At 41.8% G+C, this 20,873-nt stretch overlaps 1 protein-coding gene across 9 annotated transcripts in view; it reads left to right on the top strand.

Annotated features, from left to right (window-relative positions):
* invs (inversin) overlaps positions 1–20,873 on the top strand; it is a 169,891-nt gene that overhangs the window by 5,918 nt on the left and 143,100 nt on the right. For 4 of the 9 annotated variants that reach the window (XM_078423464.1, XM_078423482.1, XM_078423427.1 and 1 more), the window contains exon 2: positions 8,135–8,223. The exons of 1 other annotated variant lie outside the window; for it this stretch is intronic. In XM_078423464.1, the coding sequence (XP_078279590.1) occupies positions 8,221–8,223 (3 nt within the window). In that variant the 5' untranslated portion in view covers positions 8,135–8,220. Of the gene's footprint in view, positions 1–1,927; positions 2,043–8,134; positions 8,224–20,873 lie in introns of those variants that run through there. 4 more of the 9 variants (XM_078423470.1, XM_078423455.1, XM_078423476.1 and 1 more) reach the window with 2 other exon arrangements.

Raw genomic sequence — 20,873 nt, 5'->3', positions numbered from 1 at the left:
AATCCATAAACAGAACTGTCCCGGCAGACCCATTGTTTCTGCCTGTTCATGTCCCACCGAACTTATTTCCATCTACCTCGACTCCATCCTATCCCCCCCTGGTCAAATCCCTCCCCACCTACGTCCAAGACACCTCATATGCTCTCCATCTCCTCGATAACTTCCGGTTTCCAGGCCCCCACTCCCTCATCTTTACCATGGATGTCCAGTCACTCTACACTTCCATCCCCCACAAGGATGGTCTTGAAGCCCTCCGTTTCTTCCTCGACCGTAGAACCAGCCAATCCCCATCTACTAACACTCTCCTCCACCTAGCAGAGCTGGTTCTTACCCTTAACAACTTCTCCTTTGACTCCTCCCACTTCCTCCAAACCAGAGGCATAGCTATGGGCACTCGCATGGGCCCTAGCTATGCCTGTCTCATTGTCGGGTACGTCGAACAATCCCTGTTCCAGACGTCCACTGGCCCCATCCCCAAACTCTACCTCCGCTACATCGACGACTGCATTGGTGCTACCTCTTGTACCCATGCAGAACTCACTGACTTCATACACTTCACTTCCAATTTCCATCCTGCTCTTAAATATACTTGGACTATCTCCGACTTCTCCCTTCCGTTTCTGGACCTCACCATCTCCATCACAGGAGACAGACTAGTGACTGACATCTACTATAAACCCACTGACTCGCACAGCTATCTGGACTACACTTCATCCCACCCTGTCTCCTGCAAAAAATCTATCCCCTGCTCCCAATTCCTCCGTCTACGCCGCATCTGCGCCCGGGATGAGGTGTTTCACACTAGGGCATCAGAGATGTCCTCATTCTTCAGGAAACGGGGCTTCCCCTCTTCCATTATAGATGAGGCTCTCACTAGGGTCTCTTCTACATCCCGCAGCTCCGTTCTTGCTCCCCCTCCCCCCATTTGTAACAAGGACAGAATCCCCCTCGTTCTCGCCTTCCACCCCATCAGCCAGCGTATCCAACAAATCATCCTCCAACATTTCAGTCACCTACAACGGGACCCCACTACTGGCCACATCTTCCCATCCCCTCCCCTTTCTGCGTTCCGCAGAGACCGTTCCCTCTGTAACTCCCTGGTCCACTCGTCCCTACCCAAACCACCCCATCCCCGGGCACTTTCCCCTGCAACCGCAGGAGATGCAACACCTGTCCCTTTACCTCTCCCCCTCAACTCCATCCAAGGATCCAAACAGTCTTTCCAGGTGAGACAGAGGTTCACCTGCGCCTCCTCCAACCTCATCTATTGTATCCGCTGCTCTAGATGTCAACTTCTTTACATCGGCGAAACCAAGCGCAGGCTCGGCGATCGTTTCGCTCAACACCTTCGCTCAGTCTGCCTTAACCAACCTGATCTCCCGGTGACTTACCCATTCAACTCCCCCTCCCACTCCCAGTCTGACCTATCTGTCATGGGCCTCCTCCAGTGCCATAGGGAGGCCCACCGGAAATTGGAGGAACAGCACCTCGTATTTCGCTTGGGCAGCTTGCAGCCCAGCGGTATGAACATTGATTTCTCCAACTTTAGATAGTTCCTCTGTCCCTCACTTCCCCTCCCCCTTCCCAGTTCCTCCTCTATCTTCCTGTCTCCACCTATATCCTTCCTTTGTCCCGCCCCCCTGATATCAGTCTGAACCCAAAACGTCACCCATTCCTCCTCTTCTGTGATGCTGCCTGACCTGTTGAGTTACTCCAGCATTTTGTGAAATAAATACCTTCGATTTGTACCAGCATCTGCAGTTATTTTCTTACACCATCTTGGAAGATGGCGGTGAATCTGGGGAGAAGGAGGAGCAGGCAGCAGAGGAGTGTACAAAGCGACGGGAGGAGGAGGCAGCAGTGGAGTTGGGAGCGGAAAAACCGATAGCTAATAGAAATCGGAGGAGGCAACTGATGAGAGGGGTGACCGAACCTGTCCTGTCGATGGCAGCGTCCTGAAGAAAGTGGTGTCCCCAATCGCGTCAACCAGACGGTGTGGGCAACTGGGGCTGAAATAGGCCTGGGAGGTGGTGCGGGCCGAGGTCTGTGCCCTATAACTAAAACCCATGATAAGGTCTGTTAAAATGTGTTTACTGTGCTTAAATATCTCCACATCCTGCTTATCCATCTTTTTAGCCAGCTCACTTAACCAGTTTGATTCCTTTTTGCAAGCTCTTTGATCTTGCTCACAGTTTGCTATACTTTGTTAAGGGCCTGTCCCACTTTAGGCGATTTTAATGCGACTGCCAGCGACTAGGCTGTCGCCGACAGTTCGCTGGGTGTCGCGGGCATGATCGTGAGGGTTGTAATCTACCCAAATGGACTAAGAGGTGCTGTTCCTCCAGTTTGTGTGTGACCTTACTTTGGCAATGGAATGACCAAAAAGGCTGGAATGGGAAGGGGAGTGAAAATGATTAGCAACCTGAAGATCCAGCAGAGCTATGTGAACCAAATGCAAATGTTTGGTGAAATGGTCGCCCAGTTTACACTTGGTCTCGACGATATAAATGCGAACACTTTGGGAGCATCAAATCCAGTGGATGAAGTTAGAGGATGTGAGTGTACCATTTCTTGCTTGAGTTTATCTCTCTGTCTGAATAGAAAGGACCTGGCTGATGCTGAGTGAAGGACAAGGTGTGCATGAAAGAGCTGGGAAGATCAGAAGGAGCAAGATGGCTGGGGATTTTAATCTAGGAGCAAATCTTTCTGTAGATCAATTAATTTCTTGCTTGGTGCAATGACCCAAGAAAGCACACCAATGCCTCAACTTCCGTAGAAGGCTAGGAAGATCAACATGACTCCAACAACTCTCACCAACCTCTACAAATGTGCTGCAGAAAGCATTTATCAGGATGCATCACATCATGGTTTGGGAACAGCTCCATCCAAGACTAGAACAAATTGCAGAGAATTGTGGACGAAGCCCAGACCATCATACAAACCAATCTTCCTTCCATTGACTAAATCTACACTTCACACTGCCTTGGCAAGTCCACCAGCATAATCAAGGATGACTCTCTCCTCTGACACTCCTTCTCCCCTCTCCCATCAGGCAAGAGGCAAGATGGGAAAACTCATACCACCTGATTCAGGGACAGATTCTTCCCAGTGTTATCATCCAACTGAACCATCCTATCATCAACTAGAGAGCAGTCCTGAGCTCCCATCTCATTGGAGACCCCCGGACTATCTTTAATTGGACTTTACTGGACTTTATCTTGCACTAAACATTATTCCCTTTATCTGTATCTGTGCACTGTGGACACCTTGATTGTTATCATGTACAGGTGGTCCTCAACATACGATGGGGTTACAATGGGGTTCCAGGAAACCCATTGCAAACCGAAAATATCATAAGTCAAAATGCATTTAATACACCTGACCACATGGCCGGAAGTGAGCTGCAGCTCGCTATGGGTCGCTGCCGTTTGCACCATCGCATAGTTGAAATATCGTAAGTCGAAGCATCGTAAGTCGGGGAGCATCTGTACAGTCTTTCCACTGACTGGATAGCATGCAACAAAAAACCTTTTCACTGTACTTCAGTGTACATGACAATAATAAACTAAACAAAATGTAGTTTTAGTTTAGTTCAGTTTGGAGACGCAGCGTGGAAATAGACTACTCAGCCCAAAAAGTCCACACTCGCCATCGATCACCTGTACACTGGCTCTATGTCCTACACACTAGCAGTAATTTACAGAAACCAATTAACCTACAAACCTGTACATCTTTGGGATGCGAGAGAAAACCGGAGCACACACTGTCACAGGAGAACGTGCAATCTCCGCGCAGACAGCATCCGTACTCGGGCAACTGCTCTAAGTAGAAAACACAGCAGCCAAATTACACACATCTAGAGGACAACAATGTGATTAAAGACCAGAGGATTCAATGTTCGTGCCCTTGGGTTATAGGCTACACAATCAGAATATGAGGAGGTTGTTCTTCCAGTTTGCATGTGGCCTCACCCTTGAAGGACCAACTGGTTGGTATCGGATTGGGACTGGGAAAAGGAATTGAAATGGCTGTCAACTCTAATTACTCTGAGCAGACAGATCACAATGTTCGACGAAATGGTCGTCTAGTCTACGCTTGGCCTCACTTGAGAGCATTAAATGCAATAGGCGAGGTTGCATTGGTGATCATTTTCCAATGTTCTATCAACTCTGGATCAGTTCCTGTTGACTGGAGGGTAGCCAATGTAACTCCACTTGTTAACAAAAGGAGGGAGAGAGAAAATGAGGAATTATAGACCAGTTAGCCTTGCATCGGTCGTGGGGAAGATGCTTGAATCGATTATTAAAGATGTTATAGCAGTGCATTTGGAAAGCAGTGACAGGATCAGCCAAATTCAGCATGGATTTATGAAGGGGAAATCATGCTTGACTAATTTCTGGAATTTTTTGAGGATGTGACAAATAGAACGGATAAGGGAGAGCCAGTGGATGTGGTGTATCTGGACTTTCAAAAAGCCTTTGACAAGGTCCCACGCAAGAGAGTAGTGGGCAAAATTAGAGCACATGGTATTGGGGATAGGGTATTGACATGGATCGCGAACTGGTTGGCAGAGAGGAAGCAAAGAGTAGGAATTAAAGAGTCCTTTTCGGAATGGCAGGCAGTGACTAGTGGGGTGCCGCGAGGCTCGGTGCTGGGGCCCCAGTTATTTACAATACTTATTAACGATTTAGACGAGAATGTGACATTTCCAAGTTTGCGGTTGACACAAAACTGGGTGGCAGTATGAGCTACGATGAGGATGCTATGAGGCTGCAGGGTGACTTTGATAGGTTGGGTGAGTGAGCAGATGCATGGCAGATGCAGTAAAATGTGGATAAATGTGAGGTTATCCACTTTGGTGCCAAGAACGGGAAGGAAAATTATTATCTGAATGGTAGACACAAAATGCTGGGGTCACAGGGGTCACAGTTTAAGAATTAGGCCATTTAGGACTGAGATGAGGAAAACCTTTTTCACCCAGAGTTGTGAATCTGTGGAATTCTCTGCCACAGAAGGCAGTGGAGGTCAATTCACTGGATATTTTCAAGAGTGAGTTAGATTTAGCTCTTAGGGCTAAATGAATCAAGGGATATGTGGAAAAAGCAGGAACGGGGTACTGATTTTAGATGATCAGCCATGATCATGTTGAATGGCGGTGCTGGCTCGAAGGGCCGAATGGCCTACTCGTGCACCTATTTTTCTTTGTTGGTGGAAGTCTCATCTGGGAGGGCTGTTTAGCTCCCTGAATGGAGATGAGGAAATTGATATAGGAACAGGTGTTGCACCTCTTGCGGTTGCTGGAGAAAGTGCCTGGGGAAAAGGAGGGAAGGGTGGGTAGTGATGGATGATGATGGATGAGCAATCCAGGGAGTCATGGAAAGAATGGTTTATGCTGAAAGCAGAAAGAGGTGGAGAGAGGAAAATTTGTCTGCTGGTAGGATTGCATTGGAGCTGGCGGAAATGCCCGTCCGTGAATGATGTGTTAGATCGGGAAATGCAGTATGTGGAATCAAATTTTCTAGAAATTTCCCACATATATGGAAAGCCATCACTTGCTAAGGCAAATATTGAAGATGAAATTCACCACTGCTGCCTTGAATGCGTCAGTACAATCTGGTCTTAGTTTAGATTAGAGATACAGCGTGGAAACAGGCCTTTTGGCCCACTGACTCCACGATCACCTGTACACTGTTTCTAGTCTTACACATTAAGGACAATTTACAGAGGCCACTGAAATGACAAACTTGCACGTATTTAGAATGTGGTAGAAACCCTGAGCACTCGGAGGAAACCCATGCAGTCACGGAGAACATACAAACTCTGTGCAGACAGCACCCGTAGTCAGGATCTAACGCAGTCTCAGGCGCTGGAAGGCAGCAGCTCTACCACTGCAACACATGCAAACTGAAAGAACAACCTCCTCATATTCCGCTTGTGTATCCTAGGCACGAACGTTTAATTCTTTGGTCTTTAATCACATTGTTGTCTTCTAGATATATGTAATTTGTGGAAAGAAAAATTGAAGATTGAGAGTTAGATCATTAGCTCTATTAAGAGGTGATCCCTGCCTACCTTTGTGCATGTGAAACCTTGACTTCCTACAGTAGGCATCTCAAGACACAGACAAAACCCTTTTTTCAACTCTGGAACAGAATCTTTGCTGCAACGTTTGTTGTGGGAAAAGGTTTAAAAAAAGTGCTCAAAAAAGCTCTTCCTTGAAGAAATGCAAGGTTAGGATAATGTTAGGAATAGCTCTTGTCACAAGTTTAAGAAGCTGCTTTAATTTCTCAAGTATTCTATTGTTCCCCGTGACACACACGGTAACTGGGATGGACACAAAATGCTGGAGTAACTTAGCGGGACAGGCAGCATCTCTCGAAAGAAGGAATGGGTGATGTTTCGGGTCAAGACCCTTCTTCAGACAATGAAACGTCACCCATTCCTTGGCTTGGACATGTACACAGGATGGAAAAGGGATGCATCCCCAAAGATGTGTTATACGGGGAGGTTGCCAATGCATGGCGGTCAAGATCTTCGTTACAAGGATATGATTAAAAGAGACAGGACAAATTTTAACATTGGCAGTGACAACTGGAAAGCGTCTGCTGAGAACTGGGGGAGGTGGAGAAAGGGCCTCTAGGCAGGTATGAAGCACAATGACAGCCTGCAGGTCAGGCACCAACGCCACAAAATGGCCAGTAGCAACAGTAACACACGTCCAACTCCAACAGCCAGAGACAGCTTCACCTGTGGAAGCTGTGGGAGGGTCTGCCTGTCAAGGAAAGGCCTAGACACCCACAGCAAGAAATGTAACCGCAGATAAAACATTCCTCTCTCCAAGCAGAACAACGTCAAAGCTGCACCATTATCTCTCGCAGATGGACGGATGCCAACAATTACTCCTTCCCAGAAAGGAGTGACTAACGTTTACCTTTTTAGTTTTATTTAGCTCAGTCTTTAGTTCAGATATATCATCCCCTTTGCTCTATCGTATGAGTTTGTCTTGATCGTATTCATGTGTAGTATGATCTAATCTTCGTTTAGAGATACAGTGTGGAAACAGGCCCTTTCATCCACCAAGTCTGCACTGACAAGCGATCCCTGTACACTCGTTCTATCCTACACACGAGGGACAATTTACAGAACCCAATTAACCTACAAGCCTGCAAGTCTTTGCTTTGGGAGGAAACCAGAGCGCCTGGAGAAAACCTGCGTTGTTTGGATAGCATGCAAAACAAAGCTTTTCACTGTACCTCAGTGCACGTGACCATAATAAACCTAAACCTAATTGATTTCCCTCCTCTGGATAAAAGACTGTGCATTTACCCCATCTATTCCTCTCATAATCTTATACGCCTCTATAAGATCACCCCTCATTCTCCTGCACTCCAAGGAATAATGTCCTACCCTGCCCAACCTCTCCCCTATAGCTCAGGCTCTCAAGGCCTGGCAACAGTCTTGTAAATTGCCTCTCATTCAGATTTTTGCTCCAATGTTGATTTGTTAAAAATAAATAGGCTTTGGTTGGACAGTTGTTAGATCTGAACATGCAGTTTGTATGAATTTGCATTAAACTTCAAGATTGAAATAAAAGATTGGCTTCCGTTCATCCACAGTTTTTTTCCAAAACACCAAACAAATTGGACAGATAAAATATGACCAGCTGTTATTTTTCAGTAAGCTACTCAATTTTAAAAAATTGCAATTTAACAGTGGCTTTGTATGATAAATTCTTCTCCTGTTCATATTTGAAAAATAAAACAAAGATTAATGATGAGGGAAAGGTGATTTAGTGAAATTTTACATTGTTTAAATTGTTATATCACTTGCGATGTGAAATATTTTTTATTAGACCCACTTGTGAACCTGATTAGTTTTAATTATTAATTAGATGTTTTGGCAACAGAATATTTATTTTAGAGAGATTTTTGTCTCTATTGTGTGGGCAAGGATTATCACATGGGAGAAAGGCAATGAAACAATCAGGTGGAGATGATTGTATGCTGGTGATTGATCATGTTTTATATATGTGTTAAATGTACATTGCAAATTTTCTTTTTTTACTGTCATTAATTGCCCATTATTTACATATTGTTGTTAAAATGCCTAAATGTTTTGTCGAAATTATTTAAAGCAGTTTAAAAGATTGCTGACAGCACCTTCTGGACGATCATCAAGCATCAAATGCTTTCAGTTGGATAGATAAAAGATATACCAGCCATGGTAAGCCCATCATTCTTATCATTCTTTGTTTAATGTTATTTATGTAAAAAGTAAATTATTGCACTTTTTAAACAAAATGTTGCTTTATTGAAGCAATATTGTAAGCTCTGATTGAATATGTATATTTGCACGGGCATCAAAATCAGTTTCACAGTGCATGATTTTTGCATATTTATGTTGTACCGTTCAAAATGGCAGTTGAGGCATGAGTATGGAATTGTTATGTAATTGACGAATGTATGTAGGGCAGACAGATTGTAATGTTTGTCGGTGTACAAGGGTGATTTAATGCCTGTGTCCCATTTTGACACTTGAAAACTCTTAATCTTGCACAACCAAACACAGATTCGCCAGGAGAGCATTCCACAGCACGATCAAAAGGTTATTTTTGATTAATTTCTAATGAATAATGTTACAATTGAACAAAAGTTAGGTGCTTTTTGGTGGTGTTGAAAGTTACTGAAGTCTTCATACAAGGACGTGTTTCGAACCAAAACGTCACCAATTCCTTCTCTCCAGAAATGAGTTACTCCAGCATTTTATGTCTATCTTCGGTGTAAATCAGCATCTGCTGTCCCTTCCTACACATTTGGTGTGCTGAAATCCGGTTTCCAGATTACCCTGGATACAGTACTCAGTGTAGGAAATATCAAGATGTGAGGTGACCTTCTAGGTGCTGCATGACGAGCCTAAGGTGAAAGGAGAGGCTAAAGAAGAGGCCTGACCTAAAACGGCACCTATTCATATTCTCCAGAGATGCTGTCGGACCTGCTGAATTACTCGAGCATTATGTGTCCTTTTGTGTAAACCAGCATCTGCAGTTCCTTGTTTCTATGGTCTATTTGCAAGACCCATTGTTACTTGGGTAAGGTGATACTATAAGCACAAATCTATAACTTAGTTCGAAAGGAACTTGGTGTACTTAATCTGAAGAGACCCGAAATAACAGCCTCCACAGCTTTATCGTTTTATTTGAGAAGTATTTACAGTCCATTTGGCCCAGTGCCCTTGTCTGTGTTTATGCTCTACACAAATTGCCTGCCACGCCTAATGCCTTCAGTATATGCTAATGTATTTTTCTTCCAATCATCACGGTGGACAAAGTAACTTTGCAGGCATTCCTTATTGGAATCGTTAGACTGTTTTGCATGTCTGCTGTAAATAAAGCAATAGCCTGAAACTTATTCTGATTTATATGCTTTTTTGAGCTAATTGCGCACAATGGATCACATCAGTAACCACGAGTGAAGAACCATTAGAAAAATGGTGCATTCATGTCAGGTTATGATTTGACTTGAGTGCTGCTGATGTTTACTTGACATTGTTAAGTTAATGTTGGTACAGATCATGCAGCACATATTTTCTCCACTGCGATAAGAAATTGGAGTTTTTGGAGAAACCTACACAGAAGAAACTAGAGTCCATTGCACAAAGCTTGCAAATGAGATGTCAATTTAAGGTTCTTTATGCTAAAGGCCTGCACAATGTGTCCTAACTTTGCTTTACAACACCCATGAGCAATCTCAATCCCTTGTGACCTGTGTGTAGCAATTATTGACTTGTTGATTAGCTACCTTTGCATAGTGGCTTGGAATCATGTGAAGCACAAGTTGCAAGGGCTAGCTCAATGCATAGGGGTGGAAGGGGACATGCTCACACAGACGGCAGAGAGCTATGCTTCCTTCTCCCTACCCATCCTCCCCCCTCCCTATCTGTTTTCCCTTGCATCCATTTCTAGCGCTTTACTGTGGATGCAGTGGAAAGACTTCTTTAAGTACTAATTTGCTTCCAGCAGTCAGCATAGAGATCCTGTTTCCGGACATGATTTGTATTAAATGTGCATCCTACTTTACATGTAAGAATCGCCAATTTTGTGATAGGTAGGAGTGGACATGAATGTTTCACATACAACATATTTAGCAAATCAAAATGTGGTGATGCATTTCTAGTCAATTAAAAAAATATATCTGGTTTATCAAGCCTTTGGTTTGTCAAGAAATCCATGACTTGCGGATGTTTTTAGGTAATTACTCAGTCTTTTTTTTTACACAGGATAGAGCTACAACCTGTTCAACCTGTCCTGAGGTATTAAGCCACAGTCCAGATAACTAAATTTGCATCTTATTTGCATAAGAAAATTTGCATCACTTCATGGACTGATATACTGTGATACTGTGTTGCGTAAATGAAAATATCATTCATTACTTTTGTAAATTTGAGAGCCTTGAGCCCTTGAGAAAATTTGCGATGAAAATAAGGAATTTACACAGAAAAAATAAATACTGCTTTGCAAGCTTAAAACTTTGTTCAGATTAGATGTAAACGGCAGTATGATTAGAAATATTCTCCAAATTCTCAAGACAAAATTAAAAAACAAAAAATAATTATGAAGGTGTGTGGATTGGTGTGTATATCAATGCCCATGGGACAGCTTATAGAATTGCTGAGCTCTAAGTACAAATTGTGGGGTAAGATTACTGTGGAGAGATAGTAATGGAAAGAAGGGCAGCATTGGGTGGTTCTTATTACTCAACAAGTTCAGGATTGACAGAGAAGTTGAGGATGTAGACCTATTGGTTAAAGATACGGTCTTTAGTTAAAATCATATACAAGATGGTTCTGGATCTAAATCTTTAATTTGAATTGTGAGGGGAAGTAGTTACATTGCAGGGAGTTTTACGTGGAGGTAGGAAATCAGATCTCAGACCCTTTTAAGGGAAAGTAGAATAGTAATTTCAGAAGGTAGATTAACATGCTAATGTTCAGAATTTCTGGCAGTTGATATAAATTCTCAAACAAGTTGTCTGAAGTTGTGCAGTTAACATTAAAACAGTTAACATTGTGTTTGGATATGAAGGACAACTGGAATGGGGTGCTGTCGGAGATCAACCTAGCAGTCCATTATGACCACAAAGAATAGTTTACTATATTTATGGAAGGCCAGGAAACATCAATAGTAAGAATGCTGAATGGAGTATGACTTTTTTTTGGTTATTTAAGCAAAGGATATTGAAAAGCAATTTGGAAGAGAAAGCAGTATTAAAGCACTGAAGAATGGGAAATATTGGTGTCCCAGCACTTCCGAATTTGGCAGAAAGTTTCCGCTTTCTTATTTCATTTCCGCCATTCCAATTTCACCTCACATTTTTCCGCTAAACAGTCGGTAATTGCAATTTGTCCATTCGGCCGCTAGGGGTTCCACGAGAAATCCCCCACCCCCTGGAAGTTTCCCCGAAAATGTGGCACCTAGGCTGGGCAAGGCAGCCAATCTCGACCTAATCGGGACTTCCATAGCCAATTTGTCAATTCAGCCGCAAGAGGTCGCTAGGGGTTCCGCGAGAAATCCCCCCGCCCTGGAAGTCTCCCCAAACATGTGGCACCCAGGCTGGACAAGGCTGCCAATCTCGACCTCATCGGGACTGCCATGGTCGATCAGTGGGTTGAATTTGCAACCTGCGGCCGGGGCTCTGGAACTCCAGCCCAGCTGGAGCCAACACATCTATCCCCATAGCTGACTTCCTTGGCCGGCTGGATAAACCAGCAAAGCTCTGGAACCAAGAGTGCCAGAAAATCAGTGCTTGAACTGTAATGAGTAAATATTAAATTTAAGCGCAAGATTATATAACTATATTAATTAATTAAGACGGGGTTAAAATATAAAACACAACAGAAAGGCAATTACCACCTTTTTGGGCTGATTATCAATTAATGTGCGATTTTACTTCAACAAGTACTTCCGTATGCTTAGTCGAGTCGCATATATCAACTCTTCTTAACTTAATCATACATTTTATGACCATTGTTCTTTTATTCAATATCAAGAGAATTGGGTTGTGTATGAAGAAAGCAAAATAGAAAAAGTAAAACAAAACAATTTTTTCTTTGTGTTGCAAAAAGTATCTCTGTTCAATAACCTTTCTATAAATAGCAGAATATACTCATGATAGGCCTGACATTGTACATGTAGTCCAAGAGCTACAGACTGTTGGAAATAATAGTTGTTTTTCACGCATGAATGTAGCGCAAAGCGTATGGTGAAAAGTTGCAATACGTGCAACATTATGAATTTTGATGTAAAATTCTGAATTTTGGACATCAAAATTATGAATTTGTAAAATCAAATGTTGGGAGGTCTGGTGTACAGGTTAAAGCCAGACATATTAATTTTGAATAGAAAAAATAGTGTTCAAAGCTAATACTCCATGGATGATGAAGGAAATAAAGGCACATTACAAATAGTAGAGGCAACGTTTGGTTAATGACAAGAAAGGTTATGGAAAACACAGAAGGAACACGACCTCAGGCAGAGCCGTGGTAGCAGGGGACTCCATCGTGAGAGGTACAGACGGGTTTCTGCGGCAACAAGCGGGATTCAAGGATGGTGTGTTGCCTCCCTGGTGCCATGATCCAAGACGACACGGACTGAGTGCAGAGCATCCTCAAGGGTGAAGGTGAGCAGCCGGAAGTGGTAGTGCATGTTGGCACAAACGACGTTGGGAAGAAGAGGAAATATATTCTGCAGCGTGACTTCAGAGAGCTCGGTAGAAGGCTGAAAAGCAGGACCTCCAGGGTGGTTATTTCTGGTTTGCTTCCAGTTCCTCATGCTGGTGAGGGCAGGAACAGGGAGATAGGGGATCTGAATGTGTGGCTGAGGAGCTGGTGTAGGGGGCAGGGATTTAGATTCTTAGACCACTGGGATCTGTTTCGGGGTAAGGGTGAATTGTGCAAAAGGGACGGGTTGCACCTCAACAGGCGGGGGACCAGCATTCTGGCAGGCAGGTTTGCCACTGCTACACGGGATGTTTTAAACTAAATAATGTGGGTGGGTGTCAAATGGGATAGACAAGGATGGAGTTAAAGGGAAAGAGGGTATAGGAAAAGTTAAGAAAGACCCCAGAATTAACAGGACAGAAAGCTTACAAAGGGATAGGAGAGTATGGCCAAGTATAATAGGAATCGATGTGAAAGGTGAGATGAGTAATGGATTAAAAGTATTATATATGAATGCACGAAGTATAAGAAGTAAAGTGGATGAGCTTGAGGCTCAGTTAGAAATTGGTAGATATGACATTATGGGGATTACCGAGATGTGGCTGCAGGAGGATTGGGACTGGGAAATGAATATTCAGGGTTATACGTCCTATAGAAAGGACAGGCAGGTGGGCAGAGGAGGTGGGGTAGCTCTGTGGGTGAGGGATGGAATTCAGCCCTTTGTGAGGGTTGACATTGGGACTGACGATGTAGAGTCACTGTGGATAGAGTTGAGGAATTGTAAAGGTAAGAACACACTAATGGGAGTTATCTACAGACCCCCAAACAGTAGCCCGGATTTAGTTGTAAGTTACAGCAGAAGTTAAAACTGGCATGTAACAAAGGTAATACCACTGTGGTTATGAGGGATTTCAATATGCAGGTAGACTGGGAAAATCAGGTTGGTTCTTGACCCCAAGAAAGGGAGTTTGTAGAGTGCCTCTGAGATGGATTCTTAGAGCAGCTTGCACTGGAGCCTGCCAGAGAGAAGGCAATTCTGGATTTAGTGTTGTCCAATGAACCAAATTTAATAAGGGAACTCAAGGTAAATGAACCGCTTGGAGGTAGTGACCATAATATGACTAGTTTTAATCTGCAATTTGAGAGGGAGAAGGTAAAATCAGAAGTGTCAGTGTTGCAGTTGAACAAAGGGGACTATGAAGGCATGAGAGAGGAGCTGGCCAAGGTCGACTAGAAAAGGATCCTAGCAGGAATGACGGTGGAATAACAATGCCGGGAATTTCTGGGCATAATTCAGAAGATGCAAGATCATTTCATTCCAAAGTGGAAGAAAGATTCTAAGGGGAGTAGGAGGCAACTGTGGCTGACAATGGAAGTTAGGGATGGAATAAAACTAAAAGAAAAGGTGCGTAGCATATCAAAGAGTAGCAGGAAGCCAGAGGATTGGGCAACTTTCAAAGGACAACAGAAAGGTAACAAAGGGCAATACGGGCTGAAAAGATGAAGTACGAGGGGAAGCTGGCCAAGAATATAAAGAAGGACAGTAAAAGCTTCTTTAGGTATGTGAAGAGAAAAAGATTAGTAAAGCCAAATGTGGGTCTCTTGAAGCAGAAACAGGTGAAATTATTATGGGTAACATGAAATGGCAGAACAGTTGAACAGGTACTTCAGATCAGTCTTCACTAAGGAAGACACAAACAATCTCCCAGATGTACTAGAGGATAGAGGATCTAGGGAGACAGAGGAACTGAAAGAAATTTTCATTAGGCGAGAAATAGTATTGGGTAGACTGATAGGACTGAAGGATGATAAATCCCCAGGGCCTCATGGTCTGCATCCCAGCGTACTTAAGGAGGTGGCTCTAGAAATCATGGACGCATTGGTGATCATTTTCCAATGTTCAATAGATTCAGGATCATTTCCTGTGGATTGGAGGATAGCTAATGTTATCCCACTTTTCAAGAAAGGAGCGAGAGAGAAAACGGGGAATTATAGACCAGTTAGCCTGACATCAGTGGTGGGGAAGATGCTGGAGTCAATTATTAAAGAGGTGATAACGGCACATTTGGATAGCAGTAAAAGGATTGGTCCAAGTCAGCATGGATTTATGGGGAAATCCTGCTTGACTAATCTTCTGGAATTTTTTGAGGATGTGACAAGTAAAATGGATGAAGGAGATCCAGTGGATAAAGTGTATCTAGACTTCCAGAAAACTTTTGATAAGGTCCCACACGGGAGGTTGGTGAGCAAAATTAGAGCACATGGTATTGGGGGTAGGGTATTGACATGGATAGAGAATTGGTTGGCAGACAGGAAGCAAAGAGTAGGAATAAATGGGTCCTTTTCAGAATGGCAGTGCCGCAAGGCTCGGTGCTGGGGCCGCAACTATTTACAATATATATTAATGATTTGGATGATGGAATTAGAAGTAACACTAGCAAATTTGCAGATGACACGAATCTGGGTAGCAGAGTGAACTGCGAAGAGGATGTTAGGAGGTTGCAGGGTGACTTGGACAGGTTGAGTGAGTGGGCAGATGAATGGCAGATGCAGTATGTAGATAAATCTGAGGTTATCCACTTTGGTGGCAAAAACAATGAGGCAGATTACTATATCAATGGTGTCAGATTAGGTGAAGGGGAAGCACAATGAGACCTAGGTGGCCTTGTACACCAGTCACTGAAAGTAAGCGTGCAGGTACAGCAGGCAGTGAAGAAAGCTAATGGCATGTTGGCCTTAAAGAGAGGATTTGAGTATAGGAGCAAAGAGGTCCTTCTGCAGTTGTATAGGGCCCTGGTGAGACCACATCTGGAGTATTGTGTGCAGTTTTGGTCTCCTAATTTAAGGAAGTGCAGCGTATGTTCACGAGGTTAATCCCTGGGATGGTGGAAAGATTGGAAAACTGGGCTTGTGTTCACTGGAGTTTAGAAGGATGAGAGGGGATCTTATAGAGACATATAAAGTTATAAAAGGACTGGACAAACTAGATGCAGGAAAAATGTTCCCGATGTTGGGGGAGTCCAGAACCAGGGGCCACAGTCCCTATAAAGGGGAGGCCAATTAAAATAGAGGTGAGAAGAAACTTTTTCACCCAGAGAGTTGTGAATTTGTGGAATTCTCTGCCACAGAAAACAGTGGAGGCCAATTCACTGGATGAATTTAAAAGAGAGTTAGATAGAGCTCTAGGGGCTAGTGGAATCAAGGGATATGGGGAGAAGGCAGGCACAGGTTACTGATTGTGGATGATCAGCCATGATCACAATGAAAGGCGGTGCTGGCTCGAAGGGCCAAATGGCCTCCTCCTGCTCCTCTTTTCTATGTTTCTATGAAATGAAAAAAATTATGCAGATAATGAAAAGTAGCTTTAGAATTATATATATGCAGTTAACATTAAACTGGGACCCAAAACATTTTTAAAGAAATATAAAATGTAAAATTATCCAGGGAAATATTGAACTTTTGTCTTCTGAAAAATATGAATTGGTTTTAAGAGTACATTGAGAGGAAAAGGAGAGGGACAAATTAAACTGGAGAGAGACAAATTACAAGTGCTGGGGATGGAGAATCAACTATAATTAGAGACGAAGAACTATTATTTGAAAAGGAATAGGCGAGTGAAACTTGCAGGAAAATAGTAGTGTGCTGACTTGATCTGAGTTTGTTGAGCTAACAGTGATGGATGATCCAGCTATGTGGTATAATTATTTGTATAATAATTTGCTGGACATATCTAATTGTAATGAAGGTGGAAGATAGCAAACTGTGGAAAGTAGCAGAATAACATGGATACAAAATTTAGACATTAACAGGAAAAGGGAAATGGATGGAAGTTTTTGACACTTGTGATTTACATTGATGTTCTTCAGGGTCAATTTCATGTCCATTGCTATTTTTTTTATCTAGTAGTGGGACTTAAGTAGAGGGAGCTATATTTTAAAGTTTTCATAGTACTATTTGTGTACCTGTGAAACCTCAAATAACATTTTCACTTTTCAAATTGTATTCAAGAGGTTGTTTTTGATAAATCTATTAAAGATGATTGAGTCTTTTGCACTGGCCTGAAAAATCTTGCTGCAATGTCCTAGTGGTGAGGTGATTGATATCCACAGTTTTTGTGCTTCGTATGACTTGAGCCAGTGAATTCAATGTTAATAGGACTCATTAATGTCACAAATGATCTAAAAAGTTGCATTCGCTTTCATCAAAATTGACAATTACAACAGATGCATTGGAATACAAGTTTGGGTTCTCGCCAATTTGCGCAACATTGTGATGCGGTAGTATTTTCCTAATTCTTCATTATCACTGGGTGAAAATCTTCGAACTCTATCGATAAAACTGATCAGATCCAGGTTAGTTTACTGTCATATACACCAGGGTATATTGGATTTCTCGTTTACATGAAGCTTGAAGAAAAAACAATATTAATCAATGAAAGATACACTAATAAAAATGACAATTAATGCAAAATGGCGGAATGGTGCAAAGATCGCAAGCAGTCTGAAGTACTGCAAAAAAAACTGCAGATACTAGAAAGAAAGAAAGACACAAAAGTAACTCCAGGCTAGGCAACATCTCCGGAGAACATGCAAACCAAAGTGCAACATTGGAATAACGGAATTAGATAAAATTAAGAGTCGCGTATATGACAGCAACTTTGGGAAATGGAATGTAAAAGAATTGGAGACACGACATTGCAGATGCTGGAATCGTGAGTTTAAAAAAAAACCAAATCACTATAGAAATTCAGTGGATCAGACAGCATCTGTGTAGTTAGATGACTGAGGACTGAAGTGAGCCATTTGGTGTCAGAAGATTGGAAACTATGAAAGTGGTGGTGTCTGGGAGTTTTGCAAGTGTTGGTAGGAAGAGATGAGAGGAGGGGAAAAAATATAGAATCATGGAAAAATGAACTCTTGGGACAAAACCAAGCTGAAATGAAAAGTCAACATGCTGCTTGGCAATCATAGCGAGGACGTAGAGACGTGAGTTAACTAAGTGTGATTGAGAAACTCTAATGTTCCTCAATATCATAGTTAAAGAACATTATAGAGATGATGTTGATAGAGAAACTATAGACAAAAAGAATTCAATGACTTTCTGGAAAACAATGGGCTGATGTTCCCTGGTGGGTCATAGTCCAGAGGAAATTATGAAGAGGGGCCAGAGAACTGGTGTTCAGGGGTTAGTTAGTTTGCAACAAAATAGCCCTCTGCCCAATGCATGAACATTGAATTTTCCAATTTCAGGTTAATCTTCCTCTACTTTCTTTTCAACCACCCAGCATTCCCACTTGCACACCAGTCTTTCTACTCCCCCCATGCCTATCACTCAGTTTCTTTCCCTTCCTTAAACTCCTCCAGCTGCTCATCTCTTTATCCCGGGTCTCCCATTTTCAGTCCTCCCTCCCCACCATTCTCTTCTACTCACCATCCCTCCCCCTGGTTCTGCATCTCATTGCCAATCTTTTCTCCTTTCCACCATTTGCACCCTTTTTGTTTTCTCCAACTCCAGCCTTGGTTACTGTTTCCACCTTCTCTCCCCCACTTGACTCATCTGCCAATCAACCCCTCTTCACTTAGATCTACATCATACTCGCTAGCTCTTGCCCCATCTCTTCCTTTCACCTCCTCCTACCAGCTATCTGCCCTCTACTCCACCAGTCTGGAATGTCCCGACCAGAAACGTTTGTCTGTCTATTTCCTTCCATAGATGCTGCCTGACTTGCTGTGTTCCACCAGCAGATTACTCTAAATAATATCCACTCCTAATAAATGTTCCTAGAAAGATTTAGATTTTTGTTCACAAAATTCACTATTTAAATTTACATCTCTGATTTATTGTGAAAAGATTTCATATTTTAGAATTTTTTGGAGTAATCTGCCCATCATTAATATTAGATTTAGCGGCTGGTCTTGTTTGTGCCATTAAAGATACTGCTCAAAGTTCGTAGTTCCACTTCATCCTTCGCCAGGTTCGCTCGTGTTTCAAAATAATATTTTCCTTTGAGTGTTAATGATCCAATACTCCTTCAGATCTTATTTTCCTCTGACTCTCCCCTCATCCTATCCCTGTGGTGTTTTCATGTCCCTTCAGACCCATCCCTTCTTCATCTAAAACAATCAGTCAGTCATTAGCAGAGTTTGCAACTTCCTTCACCCTACATTGCCATTTCATTGAATTCCAAAAGCAATGTGACGTTCGTCTCCCATACCGAATCAGACTGGACCCTTTTTCTGGAACTCTCTTTCTGGGTGCTTCTTCAGGTTTATTCATTTCAAAATGTCAGTGTTATATGAACCACCTCAATTTTCCTACTCCAGCTACGTACACCAATCTACCCCACTTCGTACATGGAACACTTTGCTCAGAGAAGAAATAAAATCAACAATATCATCAACTATTGACCACTTATCTCAGGGATTGTATTTTTATTTTAAATGTCATTAATTCTTATTTAAATTACTATTGTTTCTCATTTTACCAGTGTTAATTCCCTCATATTTCCAACTAAAACCATCTACTTATATATAGCTCTAAAATTACCCCACACACATACACAATTCAATTTTGAAATGCACAAGAGGTTGCATCTTACATGAAATTTCAGACTGCTTTTGAGAATAGATATGATTAATGATGTTAGCTGGCCCTTTGGGCCTTAATATCCATACAATTAATCACACAGTAACAGATGGAATGTCACAGTTGTGCAAAATCTACAAAACAAACATTATCTAATAAAGCCATGGCAAATAAAATTTCTAGTGCTTGTATTGAGTCATTTAAAAAGAATTGGTTTGCACTATGTATTTTTTATGGGAGGCCGAAAGCCATAAAAATCAGCATTTTTCTTTGGGTCTAAACCATCAAAAATTGGACTGGACAGTCAAATTAGGTTTAAAAAAAACTGCAACAAGTTTTAATTAACCACTCTCTCATTTGCTTCAGGATATGTGGAGATGAGTTACTATAGAGATGGTAAAGCATTCCAGCTTTCTTTTTTTTCCTTCTTGCATCTCTTTCATTTGCCCCTCTTCATTTTTGTACAGAATATCCTATTTTATGCATCTATTATGTAAAAGATGTGCTTTCCAAATTATATGAACTGAATGAAAAATGTTATGCTGATTTCTGTTCAGTTGACTTCTTTTGAGGTATACTTGTAAAGTTGCTTAACTTGCATGCGCTGGTTATTTGGGATCCTATATGTATTTACTTTAAGACTTTTGGCAATTATGATTAAAAATCATTGGCTTTTTTCACAGAATATTCTTGGACATGTAAAATCTTGTATGTTTTATGGGGAAAAATTTTAATCAAAATTAGTTATTTCCCCCAGACGGATTATGTTTGTTTATTCAATGATGTGCAGATGGGAAATGATTGAAACATTTTAAAGAAATTTAAGCATTTATTTTCGAATAAATGTGTTTCTTTTAAAGTTGCCAATGCAGCACCTTTGTTTGTTTATTTATATTTTATTTCAAACATGTAAAACAAAAAAGATAAAAACAAATCAAAATAACAATTATATGAAATGAATGATAAACCTATATTCAACTCAATGACTAAATTCTCATAAACAACACAAATTAAATCTTGCATGTTTGAAAAGGAGTAGGAGGAAGTATACACTTATTTATTCCTACCCCTTCACTACTCATCTATTAATTCACATCCTTTATCACACGCACGCACACGCACACACACACACACACACACACACACACACACACACACACACACACACACACACACACACACACACACACACACACACACACACACACACACACACACACACACACACACACACACACACACACACACACACACACACCCCCCCCCCCCCCTCTCCCCCCTCTCCCCCCTCCCCCCTTTATTCGTCCCACACTGGGGGAATTCACAAAATACATACACGTGTATATATACATTTATTTTGTTCAGGGAAAATCATGAAACAACTTTTGGACACAGTTAAAAAGGAAATGGAAACCTTAAAGAAGTGGTTTGATACTAATAAATTGTCATTAAATCTAAGTAAAAATCTAACAAGATTTATTAGATGTGTGACTGTAAAATGGGTCAATTTATGGAATAGTTGCAACAATGAATTAAAAGAGTGTAGTAATTCAAGAAAATGTTCAAAAATATTA

The sequence above is a fragment of the Rhinoraja longicauda genome, chromosome 2 (assembly GCF_053455715.1).
Source record: "Rhinoraja longicauda isolate Sanriku21f chromosome 2, sRhiLon1.1, whole genome shotgun sequence".
In the NCBI taxonomy this organism is placed as follows: Eukaryota; Metazoa; Chordata; class Chondrichthyes; order Rajiformes; family Arhynchobatidae; genus Rhinoraja; species Rhinoraja longicauda.
This window is presented reverse-complemented; position numbering and strand designations above follow the sequence as displayed.